Raw genomic sequence first — 16043 nt, 5'->3', positions numbered from 1 at the left:
AATCATTCCAGCACCAAACAACAAATTGATATGATAATTTATACAATATAGCTAGGTATGGTAGAGATCCAATCTACTAAGGAGGCTGAGGCAGGAGGATCATAATTTGAGGCCAGTCTCAACAACTTAGCAAAAATTTTGTTTTAAAATAAAAATTAAGAAAGGGCTGGGGTGTAGCTTAATGGTAGAGCCCCACTAGGTTCAATCCCTTGTACCATCCCCCCAAAGTAATTTAAACACAAGGTTCTAAATCAATGAAAAAAAAATCATACAATGTGTGTCTATTAAAATTTTAGGGCTGGGGATGTGGCTCAAGCGGTAGCGCGCTCGCCTGGCATGCGTGCGGCCCGGGTTCGTTCGACCCTCAGCACCACATATAAACAGAGATGTTGTGTCCGCCGAGAACTAAAAATAAATAAATAAATATTAAAAAAAAATTTTAGCCATGTTAATTATCTATTTATCTAATAAAGTAAAAATAGTTTGAGCAACTTTCTAAGAAAATTGGAAAGCCCCACATTAAAAGAAATAACACAGGACAATCCATAAGTTACAAATAAGTTGCTCTAAAGAAAGTTCCTCCGGGGGCTGGGGATGTGGCTCAAGCGGTAGTGCGCTTGCCTGGCAAGCGTGCGGCCCCGGTTCTATCCTCAGTACCACATACAAACAAAGATGTTGTGTCCGCCAAAAACTAAATAATAAATGTTAAAAATTCTCTCTCTCTCTCTCTCTCTCTCTCTCTTTAAAAAAAAAAAGAAAGAAAGAAAGTTCCTCCCTCTCCCACTCTATTGGAAATATACAGTGGAGTTGCTCTATATAAGGATTTAATTTACCCAAATTCAATTAGAACAGCATGATAATGAGTTGTATATAGAAAATATGTATAAAGCAAGAAAGGAAGAAAGAATTTAAATAGCCTGGGTAATTCTGCCTGTCATTTCAATCTGTTCTTCCCTCAGCTGGTCTTCGTGCCCACGTAGGTGACTCGCAGTGTGAGCATCTCACCACACTGAGTATGAAGCTAACATTTAAAAAACACATCTTTCATTTAACATGGTCTCCAAATGCAAGGAAATCATTGCCAACGGAAGAGCCAATGCTTTCAACACTAGAGAAAAAATAGCTTTGCTATACTTATTGAGAGAATATCTCTTGGTTTCCAACACCCTTTTTAAATGGCTTAAGTTATTTTGATTCTGTATCTTTTTTCACCTCTTATGCTGATATAAAATATCATCTAACTCAATTTCCTTAAAACATGCAAATAAGTCAACTGACAGTTTGTAATTACTGGTTGTGTTCCTAATATCAGCCATAAAATCATCAGCTCATGTGTTACTTGAATTCTCAAGACATTTGGAACTGTTTATTATTCCCCCTGCTTTTTTTTTTTTTTTTTGGTACTGGGGATTGAACTAAGGGGCACTCAACCACTGAGCCATATCTCCAGCCCTATTTTGTATTTTATTTAGGGACAGGGTCTCACTGAGTTGCTTAGCACCTCACTTTTGCAGAGGCTGGCTTTGAACTCGCAATTCTCCTGCCTCAGCCTCCTGAGCTGATGGGATTATAGGCACGTGCCACTCACCCTGCTAACATTCCCTTTATTAATTTCCTTGGTATACTCTTTCTTGGGTCATACATGGGTAAACTGTCTGAGTACTCACTCCTTCCTCTGTTTCCTTTGTTACATCTTTCTCCTCTGTGCATAGCTACAAGGTAGCTCTCTTTTTTGTTCTTCCTGGCAGATTCACACACAGAAATACCTGTGTGCCTGTATCCAGCAGCTTCCAGCCACTGAGTCCCTCTTCTCTCCTGCTACACCTTCTTTCCTTGGGGCAATCGAGTCTCCTCCCATTTATTCAGTAGTATCTGACAAGTACCATGTTAGGCACCCAATGCACTGGTGAATAAAACAGGTACGATTCCTTTCAACATAGAGCTTACACTCTAATAGGGACACGAAACACTTAACAATGAGTTACAAAATGTGGTGTCATTAGAGAGGAAGTAGGAAGGACCATGGGAGCAATTAAATACAGCAAATAACACAGTCTGGAAGCCCAAGAGGGCATCCTATACTCTAATAATTCCCAAACCAATGTCAATGTTTTTAATCTTCAGTTATACACACACACACACACACGCACGCACGCATGCACGCACACGCACGCACACACACATGCACACATGCACACACCGGACTGTCCAAACATTACTAATGATCTTCATCTTATTGCCACCAAGAAAAATGAAAACAAAAACTCAATTACTGCTCCTCTTCCTTTGTTCCTTATTCTAGCTGGTGACCTCACACTCACAAATCCGAAACCCGGGAATCCCCCTAGACTTGTCTCCTTCATCTCCCACATAAAAAGTTCTCGAATTCCACCCTTATTCAATAGGTCTTGAATCCATCCTCTTTTCTTTGTTCTTCTAGTTTTTCCTCTTTTTAATCCTTTTTTTCACAGATGACAATACAGCACTCTCAAAAACAGGAGCTTAATTGTGTCTTTTTACTGCCCGAACTGCAATGGTTTGGTATTACCAACGCAGCCGGAGCCCAGCTCAGCCAACAAGCCCTTCTAGCGAAGCCTTCCCCAGTCTGACTCCAGCCTCGATAACTGCCCTAGTCCCTCCCCTTCCCACACTGTTCTTTATTCTCTGACAATACTGAATTATTTGGAGGTCCTGTAAACCTCAGGTTGTTTCAGGCATCTTATACATTACACATGTAGTTCATCTTGCTACAAGATCCTTCCCTGTATCTTCAGCTACTTGGTGGAGTTTCAAATTCAGCCCGGGGACTGCTGCACCATGGCTTCCAGGAAGCCTTCCCTGAAGCTCTCTCCCAGCCAAAGTTCGCCATTCCTGGTTTTACGATACCTGTGCATTTTGAACTTTGTTTGAATCGTTGCATAAATTACTATGACTGTATCCCCACCAACTGCTGCAGTCATGACACCTAGATAAATGAATAAATGCATGCATCCATAGAGTGACAATACATTTAAAAACTGACAATCTCTTATTTTTTCTTCTCCTTTGGGGATCTGCATTTACTCAACCCAAATAAAAGATTTTATGGTAGAAACTAAATGTCATAAGCAAATTTAAAATTTCAAGCAGTAGGAAAAAAGGTCACTTTTGTTCTTATATAGCTTCTTCCATGTTTTTCAAAGATCATAAATTCACTAAAAGCAATAATTTTTTTTTTCTCACATTAACTCTGGTGGAAGTGGCAGATGTCATTTTAAAGAGAAAAGCTTGTAAGGGATTTTAGGATTAATTCTCTTATGCTTTTCCTGTGTTAAATATTCCACAATTGGTCCCAACTCTTAAGACAAGTCATTGCTTGCTCACTATTAACTCATTATTGGGATAAATTTGATGGAAAGCATGCCAAACATTTTCCCCTAAAGTATCCTATTTTAGTTTAGTATGGCACCACCCCACTTGGTGCTGGGCTTGAACCCAGGGCTTCACAAATGCTAGATAAATACTCTACCCCTGAGCTACATCCCCAGCCCTCATGTTTGTATTTTAATACAATAATTTCCTCATATCTACTATAGAAAGCTCTGGTTGATAGGTTATAGTTTATAAGTGTCAGCATCTTTTATCAATCTACTTATTAATTATACGTTTCTACAGATACCATCATTGCTACTGAAATCCAAGGAAACACCATTTAATACAATTAATGCATTTCTTTGTTGTGTTATTTTAGTGGGTGACTTAGGGCTTACAGTGCATCTTCAACCTATCACAGTCTACTCTCAAGTAATATTATACACTTCATGTATAGTACAGGAGCTTGACAACAGTGTACTTCCATGTCCCCCACACCAGTCTTTGTATTATCGCTATTACACATCTTATTTCTACATGTGTTATAAATTTCATAATAGTGTTATTTCTACTCTAAAAAGTCCATTATCTTTTACATAGACTTAAATATTAAGAAAAAGTCTTTACCCACATAATGACCATATCTGGTATTTGTGTGTGTGTGTGTGAGTGTGTAGTTCCAGATTTTTGTCTAGTATCATTTTTCTTCCTGCTTGAAGAACTTTCTAAAATATTTCCTACAATGCATGTTTGAAGACAATTATTTCAATATTATTGTATGACTGAAAAATATATTTTACCCTCATTTTTAAAAGATTTTCAATGGGTAAAGCATTCTATACTATTTTTATTTTCAACAAAGGAAAAAAAAAATGTTGTCCTGTGCTCTTCTCATTTGTATGGTTTCCTTTGTGTCATTTCCTGTGATCATCTTTATCTTTGTTTCTCTAAACATCTTTTCCCTCCCTGCTTTTAAGATTTCTTCTTTATTGTGAATTATAAGCAATTGATTGCAATGTGCTTTGTAGTCCTCTTTATACATTTGTGCTTGGGGTTAAGTTTATCAGCTTAGAGTTTTCACCAAATTTAGAAAATTTTCAGCCATTAATTCTTTATATGCTTTTATCTGTTTTCCCATTGCCACCACCACCACCCCTTTTGGGAATTCTAATTACTCCAGTATTAGGACTCTTGAAGTTGTCCCACAGTTCACTTATAAAATAGTTCATATTTTACAGTCTTTTTTATTCTTTGTTTCATCTTTGATAGTTTCTTTTGTTACCTTTAAGTTCACTAACCTTTCCTCTGCTATGTCTATCCCACTGCTAAATGTAGTTTTCATCTTTGGGACTATGATTTGGTAAATTTTTAAAAATTTTAAAAATCTACTTCACATGCTCAATCCTTATTAGAACTTCTTATACCTATAGAACACAGTTATAAAAACTGGCTTAATGTCCTTCATTAATTTATCTGCATCAATTCCAGGTCAGTTTTGAGTAATGTTTCTCCTCATGATGGTTTGTACTTTCTTTTCTTTTTAAAAATCTTTTTAAGTTGTAGATGGATACAATATTTTTATTTTATTTATTTATTTTTATGTTGTGCTAAGGATCGAACCCAGTGCCTCATATGTGAAAGGCAAGTGCTCCACCACTGAGCTACAACCCCAGCCCCAGTTTGTTCTTTCTTGCTTCTCTGCTATGTCTGATCATTTGTTGTTGTTGTTGGGATGCCAGACATTGTACATTTGGTCTTGTTTGAGTGCTAGATACTTCTGCATTTATATAAGTACTCTTGAGTTTTGTTTTAGGGTATGGTTACACTTTGGGGACACAAGTGGATCTTTCCTGGTTGTACTTTTAAATTTTGCTAGCTAGGTAGAGAGTATCACTCGTCTAGAGGGAATCTTCCTCCCTCCTGAAGCAAAAACATTCTCATTTCTCCTAGTGCTGCATGAATTATGCAGTATATTATTCTGGCTGGTGACAACACTTCTCCTGTCCCCATGAGCTGGAAGACTGTTATCTTTAATCCTTTTATCAATATCCAGTGACACTAAAATTTTGTGTAACCTACGAGGCAGCACTTTAAGTGTAGAGAAACAGTTGCAATGCACACTAGAAACAGGTATTGCAACATTGTTTGTAATACTCAATGCCTATTAGAAATGGATATACATCAATTGTGATAAATTCATGTGACAATATGTAGCAGTTTAAATCAATGAACTAGAGTTATATGTATCAACATGGAAAGATCTGAAAAGCAATGTTGAGTAAAAAGAACAAAAAAAGCAAAATGCCAAATGAAACATTTAGAATACCATTTATGTAAAGTTAAAAAAAGAACAATATCATTAATTATGTCTAGATATAGTAAAATTACATGTATTAATCAAGATACTGTGATCTCAAAAGGTTTTATTTTTGCTCATGCTGCATGTCCCATGTGAAGGTTTACCAAAAAAAAAAAAAAAAAAGGCTTTGCTCATTAAAGCCACACTGGGACTTGGGTTGAAAAAGTTCTATGACCTTTCCCAATAACTTGGAAGTGGGATGCGCAAGCAGTTAATCACATGGTGTCTCTGAAGCCTTCTACCTAGAAGGCATACATGCCATTTTCACTCATTGTATTTATCAAAATGCAAATTGCATGTCCATTTTGACCTTCAAAGAGGGACAGGTAAATACTATCTTATCTCATGCCCAGAAGAAAAAGAACCACCTGTGAACAGCTCTACTGACTACCACAATGTAATGCACAAATTGAAAAGTAGGTATCTAATTCTTGAGTGCTTGCCCCCAGGTGAGGAGAGACGGAGGTATAGAATTGAGCATAATAGAAACTGGATTTCATCTTTATATGCAATGTTCTTTTTTACTGTTATTTTTAAAATCTGAAATAATTCAATAGATCTATATCAGGGTTCTAGCATGTATATCTCCCCCCACCCCGAAATCTTACCTGTTCGTTTATTTCTGTCCACGTAACAGTACTTTAACTCATAATCTTTTAACAAATCATGAACTTCCTGAAAAAGAAAAACAAACAAACAAACCATGAATTCAATAAGCACCCAAATTCAGTTAGTGGCTAATGTAGCTTGACTAGCCTACCCCAACTACAAAAAAAAGAAAACTTTTCTGAATTCTCCCTAGTGCTTATTTAAATTAAAGACAGGGAAGGCCCAAAAGATATGGCACTAGCCTGAGCATCCAAATATATATCCCCCAATGCAACCCCTCCACATAGCCATGTTCCTGTTCAAATGGTACATTTATGGTCTCATGAGTGTATGAGGCACTGTCTTCATTCTGAATTTCTGCTTACACTTATGCCTTGATCTAGCATGGGGTAAACAAATCACTAAAGTTCACTAACTTTGTCTAAAAAAACATGCATACTTTGAAATTCCAGTTCACATGTTCTTTCATGAAGAACATTTTCCATAGAATGTGACCTCATTCTTCTTGATGCTAACAATAGTCATAACTTTATCCCTCTTATGGAAATGAACATTATATTTCTTTCTATTTATGTATACTACATACAGAGGTTTTAACAATACACCTGCAAATTTTTGTAGTATGAACACACAGAATAAATATACATTGCATTTCTTATAATAAACCCCTTGTAGATTTTTAAATTAGAAATCCCTTGTTATAAATCAAATAACAACCATTGAAGTACAGTATGTAGTTTTGATATATTTCTCTTGGGCAGCTAATAGTACTTGAATACAGGAACTTTATTTTATGTATTTATATATTACCTGCATTGCTTTACATAAAACAGGCAAATATACATTAAAGTACATGTATTTGAATTGATATATGGCCTTAAAGATTTTTGTTCATAATATATAACAAATTCAAAGGAATTAGACTATCACATAGGTGGACGTTTAGACCCCACATTGGAAGCCGGGTGGTGGCACACACAAGTAATCCCAGCAGCTCAAAAGGCTAAGGCAGGAGGATGGTGGTTCAGACCCTACATTGAAGAGTTACAACCAACCCATTCTATATAATGACTAAAAATACACAGGTGTTTATATAAGTACATAACCTAAATCCTTAATTCAGTAACAATGATTCTTATTACTGATATTATTACAGTTAAAACTTATTTAGCTTTCATTAGGTATAAGACACTGAATTTGTTTCTTTAATTAAAAATCTGAGAAGCAGAGTAGAAGGGAAATCAAGTGGCTGAAGTCATACAGTCGCAACTTGGGGAGCAGAGATTCATCACGGTTGGGCTGCAGGGGCCCCCTCTAGCCTTCTATGGCACATTGTCTTACTCTTTCCAGTGTAAACTTTAAAAATAGCACACTACCATCTACAGTTACAGAAACAATTATTTTTAGTTACTTTGTGAGATTTTTGTCCCACCTCCCAACCCTGGTTTGAGGTTTTTTTTTCCCCTTCTTTCTTTTGTTCTTCTGTAAATGAAATGATTATAGAATTGATTTTTGTGGGAATTCTAAAAGCTCTCTAAAACATTTCTGCAGCCTTTTTAAGCCTCATTCACAGAAGTACATGAAAGCACACACAGAGCCACAGGTTTCAGCAGTTTCAGTGCCACAGTTATATCAATTTTGGGGTCTCCTGATGAATCTTCTTTTTTTTAAAAGTTTGTACATAGATACTTCTTAAGATATAAAAGGGGCTGTGAACTAACTATGGTGTCTACTAAGTAGAATTTTGTGCTGGGAGGAATTGGAATTTTGTGTTTTCCCATCTGCATTCAGCCTTCTCCTCTGGGTTTTGAACCTAAATGGTTTTTCTTTCCAAATCCTCTCTTACCGGAGCTGGGCATTGTGGCACATGCCTGTAATCCCAGCAGCTTGGGAGGCTCAGGCAGGAAGGTCTTGAGTTCAAAGCCAGCTTAAGCACTTAGAAAGGCCCTAAGCAACTTAGCAAGACCCTGTCTCTAAATCAAATATATAAAAAGAGCTGCAGTAGATGAATGGATAAAGAAAATGTGGTATATATATACACAATGGAATATTATTCAGCATTCGAAGAGAATAAAAACATGGCATTTGCAGGTAAATGGATGGAGTTGGAGAATATAATGCTAAGTGAAGTTAGCCAATCCCCCCACAAAAAATGCCAAAAGTTTTTTCTGATTTAAGGATGCTGATTCATAATGTGGTTGGGGAGGGGTGTGTGGCATGGGAGGATTAGATAAACTCTAGATAGGGCAAAGGTGAGTGAGGGGAAGGCTGGGGGCTTGGGGTGAGAAAGACTGTAGAATGAGATGGATGTCATTACCGTAAGTGCATTATGAAGACATAAATACTATGACTCTGTGTACAACCAGAGATATTTTAAATTGTGTTCTATATGTGTAATATGAATTGTAATACACTCTGTTGTCATATATAACAAATTAAAATAATTTTTTTTTTTTTTTTTTAAAAAGGGGCTGAGATGTTGCTCAGTGGTTAAGCACCTCTGAGTTCAACCCCTGGTACCAAAAAAAAAAAAAAAAAAAAAAATCCCCTCTTACCACTTTGAATTCTGCTGACTGTACCTCTCAAACATATTTATGATAATCTGCACATTATGAGAAAAGGTAAATTTTATAAGTTTATGCTCTGCTAATTATAGATATTTATTACTGTATGACTCATTTATTTTTGTAACCACCTGTGGTCCATCCTTTGTTTTAATTCACACTTCTTACTAATGATGGTGTTGTGGAGGGAGACACTGAGATTAGGAAATTAATTTGTACTATTTCAGCCCATCTGTGAATGTAAAAACTTCCCTGTTACCTTGCTGTGGTCCACCCCACCTGGTGTGGGACTGATAAATGACTGTCTTGACACTCACCCTTGGGACGGCATGGAGCTAACTCTCTGGTTCTTTCATTTCACCCTTAACAACAGCACAGCCTGTGGGGGGTGTTGGGGCGAGGTACCAGTATGCAAAGGGAACTCTGGTTTTTCCACTGGTTCTGATCTGCTGCCCATTTACTAACATGTGTACTGTATTTGCTTACAGACTGTAGGTAGACGTATAATGTAAAGCTTGGTTTAATAAACATTTAACTCTTCCAAAAAAAATAGTCATTTAATTATAAGAGCAACTCTCATAAAAAATAATCTTAAGAACAGCATAGAAGGGGAAAATAAGAGGACAGACACAAGTTCAGAAATATTTTTTCTTTTTAACCCAGTGAAAGAGGAAAATAAGAGTGATATAATAGGCAAAGGATAAAAGTATAACATATACCTAATTAAAATTAATTTAAAAAGAATAAAAATATAAAGCTGGATTTTAAAAAAATCACCTATCATGTGAAAATTAAAGAAGATTATTTAGTAATGCTTATTAATAAGTTGAATTATAAATGTTTTAAAATGTGTACATATATGAATTTTTAAAATATTGTTTGCTGATGCATATGGTACTATAATCAATATGCAGATTATTTTATTACTATGGTAACTTCTTATCTTGTATGCGTCAATGTTTTTCTTGGACTTACAAAAACACATAGTGTATTCTTCATTAAGAGAAACATAACTTCTCAGTAGCATAACATAATACATCTTGCCAACAGACTAATACTTTATGCAGAAGGTTTTGTTTGAAGGGATCCAGTGTATTCTTTTAGTTGCACAGAATCTAATCTTCTTTTCACTGGTGAACAGCTGTCAAGTGTGAGATAAAGAAAACATGATACTGCTCTTCCTATTATCACGTTTCTATAAACAAATGACATGTTATGCTACTCATTTAGCTAAAAGAATTACTTAAGAGAAAGCTTCAATATTCAAAGGCATATTTTGGAACTTAGAAATTTTATTTTGAAACCATTCAATATTTTTAATCATAGCTTTTCTAGGCATCAGATGTGGGATACAAATTTGCCAACTGAGAAAATTTGCAAAGCTTCCTACAAAGAAAAAAAACCCAATTACTTTTTCTCTCCATGCCCTGGTTGTTTTGACCCAGGCAAAAGTGGGTCACCCCTCAATTTGAGCCCTGGTAAGTTGGCCAAATTAAAAACTTAAAACCTGAAAGAGAGTCCTAAAAACCATTTGCCAGCATTCTACCGTGCTCTGCCACAAAGAACTGAAAGAACTACAATTATAGCTCCCTATCACTGATCTGGCTTTATGACATTTCTATCATTTTACAAACTAATTTTAAAGCAGTTCCTTTGATTAAAAACTCTTTGTCCTCTGACCAGCAATATCATTTATGAATTTCCTAAAGCAAGAGAAGTTTAACAAAATTGATATTAACTTTAATAATATAATTCCAGAGAGGATTTACCACCACTCCCTGAAGTTAAACAAAAAGTTTTGCCCATGTACAATGTTTTCTTTCAATGACACCCCCAACTCCCTAAAAGTTAACCATTGTTCTGGCTGGCCTGTCCTTCTTTCTAAATGAAAGTTGGCCTTAGCTAGAAACCTGAATCGCATTGTCATATCACCCCTTCACACACTTGGTTTTTATTATTAGAACAAGGCTTTCATACATTAAAGTACACTACTTTTAAACCCCACTGCTTTGGATTTGAAGAAGGCAACAGATATTTTTGTTAATTTTGTTTAAAAATTTTAAGTAACTTGATAATTTAAAAAGATTATCTGAAATGCAAAATTATGAGACATAATAATAAAACAGATATCCAGTAACTCAAGATCTAGAAGGCGGAGGATGGGAACATGGGTACCACCGTTGTATCCCCCTTCCAATCCCATCTCTCTGCTTCCCCCCTTACACAGGAGTGTATTTTATGTAGATATGGATCCCCAAACAATATACTGTTTTGTATTACTTATTTTTTGAGCTTTATAACAATGGTATAATCCTTTTTAATCTTCTGTGCCTTGATTTTTATAATCAATCTTTGTTGCTAACATTCACTCACATTTCATGTGGTTGTCACTCATTTATTCACAACAGTTCTATATTTCATTCAATACCTCTAGTACGACTTATGTCTCCATTTTTCTTTCAATGAATATTTGTTTTGCTTCACCATTTTAAAAAATAAAACTCTATTGCATTCTTGTAAATATTACTTATCTCCTGGCTTTCATACACAAAGGGTTTTCAAGGAGCAAAATTCTTGGACTGTATGCCTGCAAATGACTCACTTTAAAAGAAATTGAAAACTTGTTTTCCAGAATAGCATGCCAGTTTACATTCTCATCACACACATACAAATATAAAAGTCTTGCTGATTCATATTCTTTCAATGCTTGATCAGATACTAAAGCTTTGTTAATTTAGTGTATATAAAATTATGTCTTATTGTGTCTTAATGTGTATCCTGATTAATAAGGTAGGACATTGTAATGGTTAGTTTAATGTGCCAATTTAACTAACAGTATCCAGTTATTTAATCAAACACCAATCTAGATGTGGCTATGAAATTATTTTTCACATACAGTTAAATATTTACAACCAACTGATTTAAGTAAAGGAGAGATTGCTGTAGGTAAGGTGGGTAGGGCCTCATGCAATCAGTTAAAGGCTATAAGATCAAAACTAATGTTTCCTGGCATAGAAATTCTGCCTTAAGACTACAGAAGCTAGGTCCAGTAGTGTATTCCTGTAATCCCTGTGACTGGGGAGGCTGAGGCAAGAGAATCATAAGTTCGAGGCCAGCCTCAGCAACTCGACCAGACATTTAGCGACATAGTGAGATTGTCTTTAAATAAAAATAAAACAGGGTGCGGATGTAGCTCGGTGGAAGAGTGCCCCCAAGTTCAATTCCCAGAAAACAAACAAAAAACTAAACCAAATATTCCCTACAGATCTTGGACTGTCTAGCCCCCACAATCATGTGAACCATTTCTTTAAAATAAATCTTTACACACATATATTTTACTGTGTGTATATCCTGTCGCTTTTGTTTCTAACCCCAAGTGATATAGGCATCTTTTCATGTTTATTTGCATCTTCTAAAAAACATTTACTTATCACTATTACCAGTTTTTCTGCTTGTCTTTTTCGCCTCCGTGAAAAAATTTTTAAAATACTTGAATACTCATCCTTTGTAATTAATGGAATTATAACTGTACTGTCCTACTATGTGGTCTGTCATTCTATTTATTTGTGAGGACTTCTGGTGACGTACTTCTGGTGACGTTTTTCATTTATCATTCTATTCCCTTAAATTTGTAGGTTTTGTGCCTTAGGAAGTCCTTTCCTATAGAAATAGATATTTTCTTTTGTTTCCCAAGAGTTTTGATTTTTTTTCACATTTCAGCATTTAGTCAGTTCAGAATTAGTTTTCACATAGTGTTAGATAGGATTTTTTTCTTCTCCATATGGAAATTAATTTATTTTTCCCAATGTTAATAACCATCAAACCATAATTCTTTCCTCGATGATCAGCAAAGGTGTATCTCTCAAGTATCAAGTTCTCAGATACATATGAATCTGTTTGCCTCTTGCTTCTGTCCCATTAGAAATTCTATCTTTCCTGTGTTAATATTATACTATCTTAAGTGACATAGCTTTGTGATATCCCATAAATCAAATACCCACTCTATTGATGTTGCTTCTAGTTTGGGACTATTCAAAATAAAATCAGGAATCAAGTTTGAGTAAAATATACATAGAATTGTTGAATTATATGGTAGATATATGCTACAGTTTGAATATGGTTTGTTGGAGTTAATCCCCATTGTGAGGATTAAGAGGATGAAAACTTAATCTGTTAATGGTTTTTAGAGGTAGGGCCTTGGGGAAGTGAAGAGGCCCAGATAAGTCATCAGGGTAGAACCCTAATGTCTAAATATTGGTGGCTTTATAGGAGAGAGAGACCAGAGGATACGCATGAATGCTCCCAATCTCCATGTGATGTCCTGTGCTGCCTTAGGACTTTGCCAGCAAGAAGGCCATCATCACACTGGGCCTCAAACTTGGATCAGAACTATGAGTCAAAATAAGCCTCTTTTCTCTATTATTTAGCCAGGCTCAGGTTTGTTTTTTTTAAAACTAATATTGTATTTGTTTATCCTTAATATAAATTTTACGGGTTTTCTGAAAATTATGAAACAATTATACATGCTCCAGCAGAACCTGATTTCCTGTTGCTCCACATCCCACCTGGTATCATTCGTTATTTTACTTTGACCCATTCTGGTGGGAATGCAAGTGTGTCTAACTATGGTCTTACTGCCCTTTTCCTTGATGGGTAATAATGTTATGGAACTCTCCATTTATTTACTGGCCATTTGGATATACCCTTTTTGTGTGTAAAATGTTTTTTTTTTTCCAATCCAATCTACCATACTTTCTTTTCTGATTAATGCTTTTTGGGTCCTGTTTAGAAATCTTTACCTACTCAAAGTCATAATATTATTGTTCTTCTGGAAAGTGTATATTCTTTTCTTGTTTTTATTTTGTTTCAATTTTAAAAATTTGCTCTTTTTAGATATACATGATATCAGAGAGTATTTTGACATATTACACATACATATACATGGAGTATAGCTTATTCTAATTAGGATCCCATTCTTTTGGTTGTACATAATGTGGAGTTTCACTGGTGGTGTATTCCTATATGAACATAGGAAAGTTTTGTCCAATTCAATTCTACTGTCTTTCCTATTAGCATTTATATTTGGGTGATGATTCATCTTTAAAACCTTTTTCTAAATGGTTTTAGGTAGGGAGTCAACTTTCGGCATATGATTATCTAACTGCTCCAGCATTATTATAGGAAAGGCCATTCTTATCCTTGTTGAACTGCTGTGTTGCGTGTGGGTTAATTTCTGGATTCTCTAGTGTATTCCACTGGTCTGTGTGTCCTTGTACCAATATCACACTCTATAAATTACTATACTTTAAGTGAGTTTTGAAATCTCATTGTGTCTTTCAACTTTTTTCCTTCAAAATTATCTTAGCTATTCTAAGTCCTTTGCAATTCTATATAAATTTTAGAACCAGCTTATTAGTTTCCATTAAAAAAAACCTACTATGGGGTTGGGGTTGTGGCTCAGTGGTAGAGCGCTTGCCTAGCATGCGTGAGGCACTGGGTTCGACTCCCAGCACCACATAAAAATAACAACAAATAAAATAAAGTTAAAAAAAAATTACTAGGATTTTGACACTAAAGATCAATTTGAGAAGTGACATTCCAAACATGATACAGCAAAAACAAAGTTTGGAACTGCCCTGACACTAAAGATCAATTTGAGAAGTGACATCTAAAAATTGAGTCTTCCAATTCTTAATTACAGAATGTTCTTCTATTTATTTGCATCTTAAATTCTTCTCTAAAATATTTATGGTCTTCAGTATAGAGATTTTACATTTCTTTTACTAGATTTCTTATACTGCATTTCATATTTTTTGAACTTTTTAAATATTTATTTTTTAGTTTTAGGTGGACATAATATCTTTATTTTACCTTTATGTGGTGCTGAGGATCAAACCCAGTGCCTCATGCATGCTAGGTGAGTGCTCTACCACTGAGCCACAACCCCAGCCCCTGTATTTCATATTTTTGATATTAATTTACATTGATTTAAAAATGCAATAGATTTTAATTTTTAGCAATTGATAGTACATAAAAAAATAACAATATAAGTACATAAAAAGTATCATTGATATTTACATTCTGACCTTGTATATATCAGTTCTTTCTAAACTTACTGAATTCTGATAGGTTGTCGAGTATTTTCTATATATGCAATTATGTCTGTAAATAGAAATTTTGCATATTTATTTATTTATTTATTCTGGGGATTGATCTCAGGGTCACTCGGCCACTGAGCCATAGCCCCTGCCATATTTTGTATTTTATTTAAAGACAGGGTCTCACTGAGTTGCTCAGTGCTCACTTTTGCAGAGGCTGGCTATAAACTTGAGATCCTCCTGCCTTAGCCTCTAGACTGGAATTACAGGCATGTTTTGGATCTTTAGATGTGTTTTAGCTGTATTGTGCTAGCTAGCATTTCCAGTAGGATATTAACTAGTCATGATTCCAGTATTTTTTTCTAATCTCAGAGAAAGATGTCAATATTTTGCCAATGAATGTGATTAATTTTGGTTTTTCTAGATAATCTTTAAGTTGAGGGAGTTTCCTTGCTATGGATTTTTAATTATAAATAGGTATTCAATTTTGTCCAGTGCTTTTTCTGCATATATTGAAATAACCAAAATCCCATCTTCATGCCAATAATCTCCAAATTCTTATTCAAACTTCATTCCTAAGCTCTTATTTTTTTGCTTTGAAACACATTTAGAACTGCATTTTTTTTTTTTTTTTTTTGCTTTGAACTGTACCAGAAAATAAGTTTTAGGGACTCAACACAGGGCCTATCATATACTACATTTCATGATATTAGCTGAGTAGACATGGCATCAATTTTAACTTGGCTAAATTTTTAACTACTTTCAGGGAAGTTGTTTTGCGGAAAGTTCATTTGAAGACCCACTTTTTTTTTTTTTTTTGCCAGAAGAACATTTTGATTTGGCCTAAAAAAATTAATAAACTTTCAACGTTGTTATTAGCAGAGAAATAATGGTAATGTACTGATTGATTGTTTTAACCCTTGCACTTTATAGACATTATCTCATTTAATCCTAGCAATTCTACAAGCTGGATTTTATTGCTCTAATTTTAAAGACGAGGACATTGAGGCCTTGAGAAATTAGGGGACTTGTTCAAACAGCATGTGATGGAGCTGGGGTTCA

General features: G+C 35.1%; 1 protein-coding gene across 1 annotated transcript in view; it reads right to left on the bottom strand.

Annotated features, from left to right (window-relative positions):
- Positions 1-16043, bottom strand: part of Raver2 (ribonucleoprotein, PTB binding 2) — a 102241-nt gene that overhangs the window by 71282 nt on the left and 14916 nt on the right. Inside the window, exon 3 of the mRNA XM_071618606.1 lies at positions 6319-6385. Coding sequence (XP_071474707.1) covers positions 6319-6385 — 67 coding nt within the window. The remainder of the gene's footprint in view (positions 1-6318; positions 6386-16043) is intronic.

This window comes from Marmota flaviventris, chromosome 10 (genome assembly GCF_047511675.1).
Source record: "Marmota flaviventris isolate mMarFla1 chromosome 10, mMarFla1.hap1, whole genome shotgun sequence".
NCBI lineage: Eukaryota > Metazoa > Chordata > Mammalia > Rodentia > Sciuridae > Marmota > Marmota flaviventris.
The sequence above is the reverse complement of the archived record's forward strand: the minus strand, read 5'-3'. Positions and strand labels throughout refer to the sequence as shown.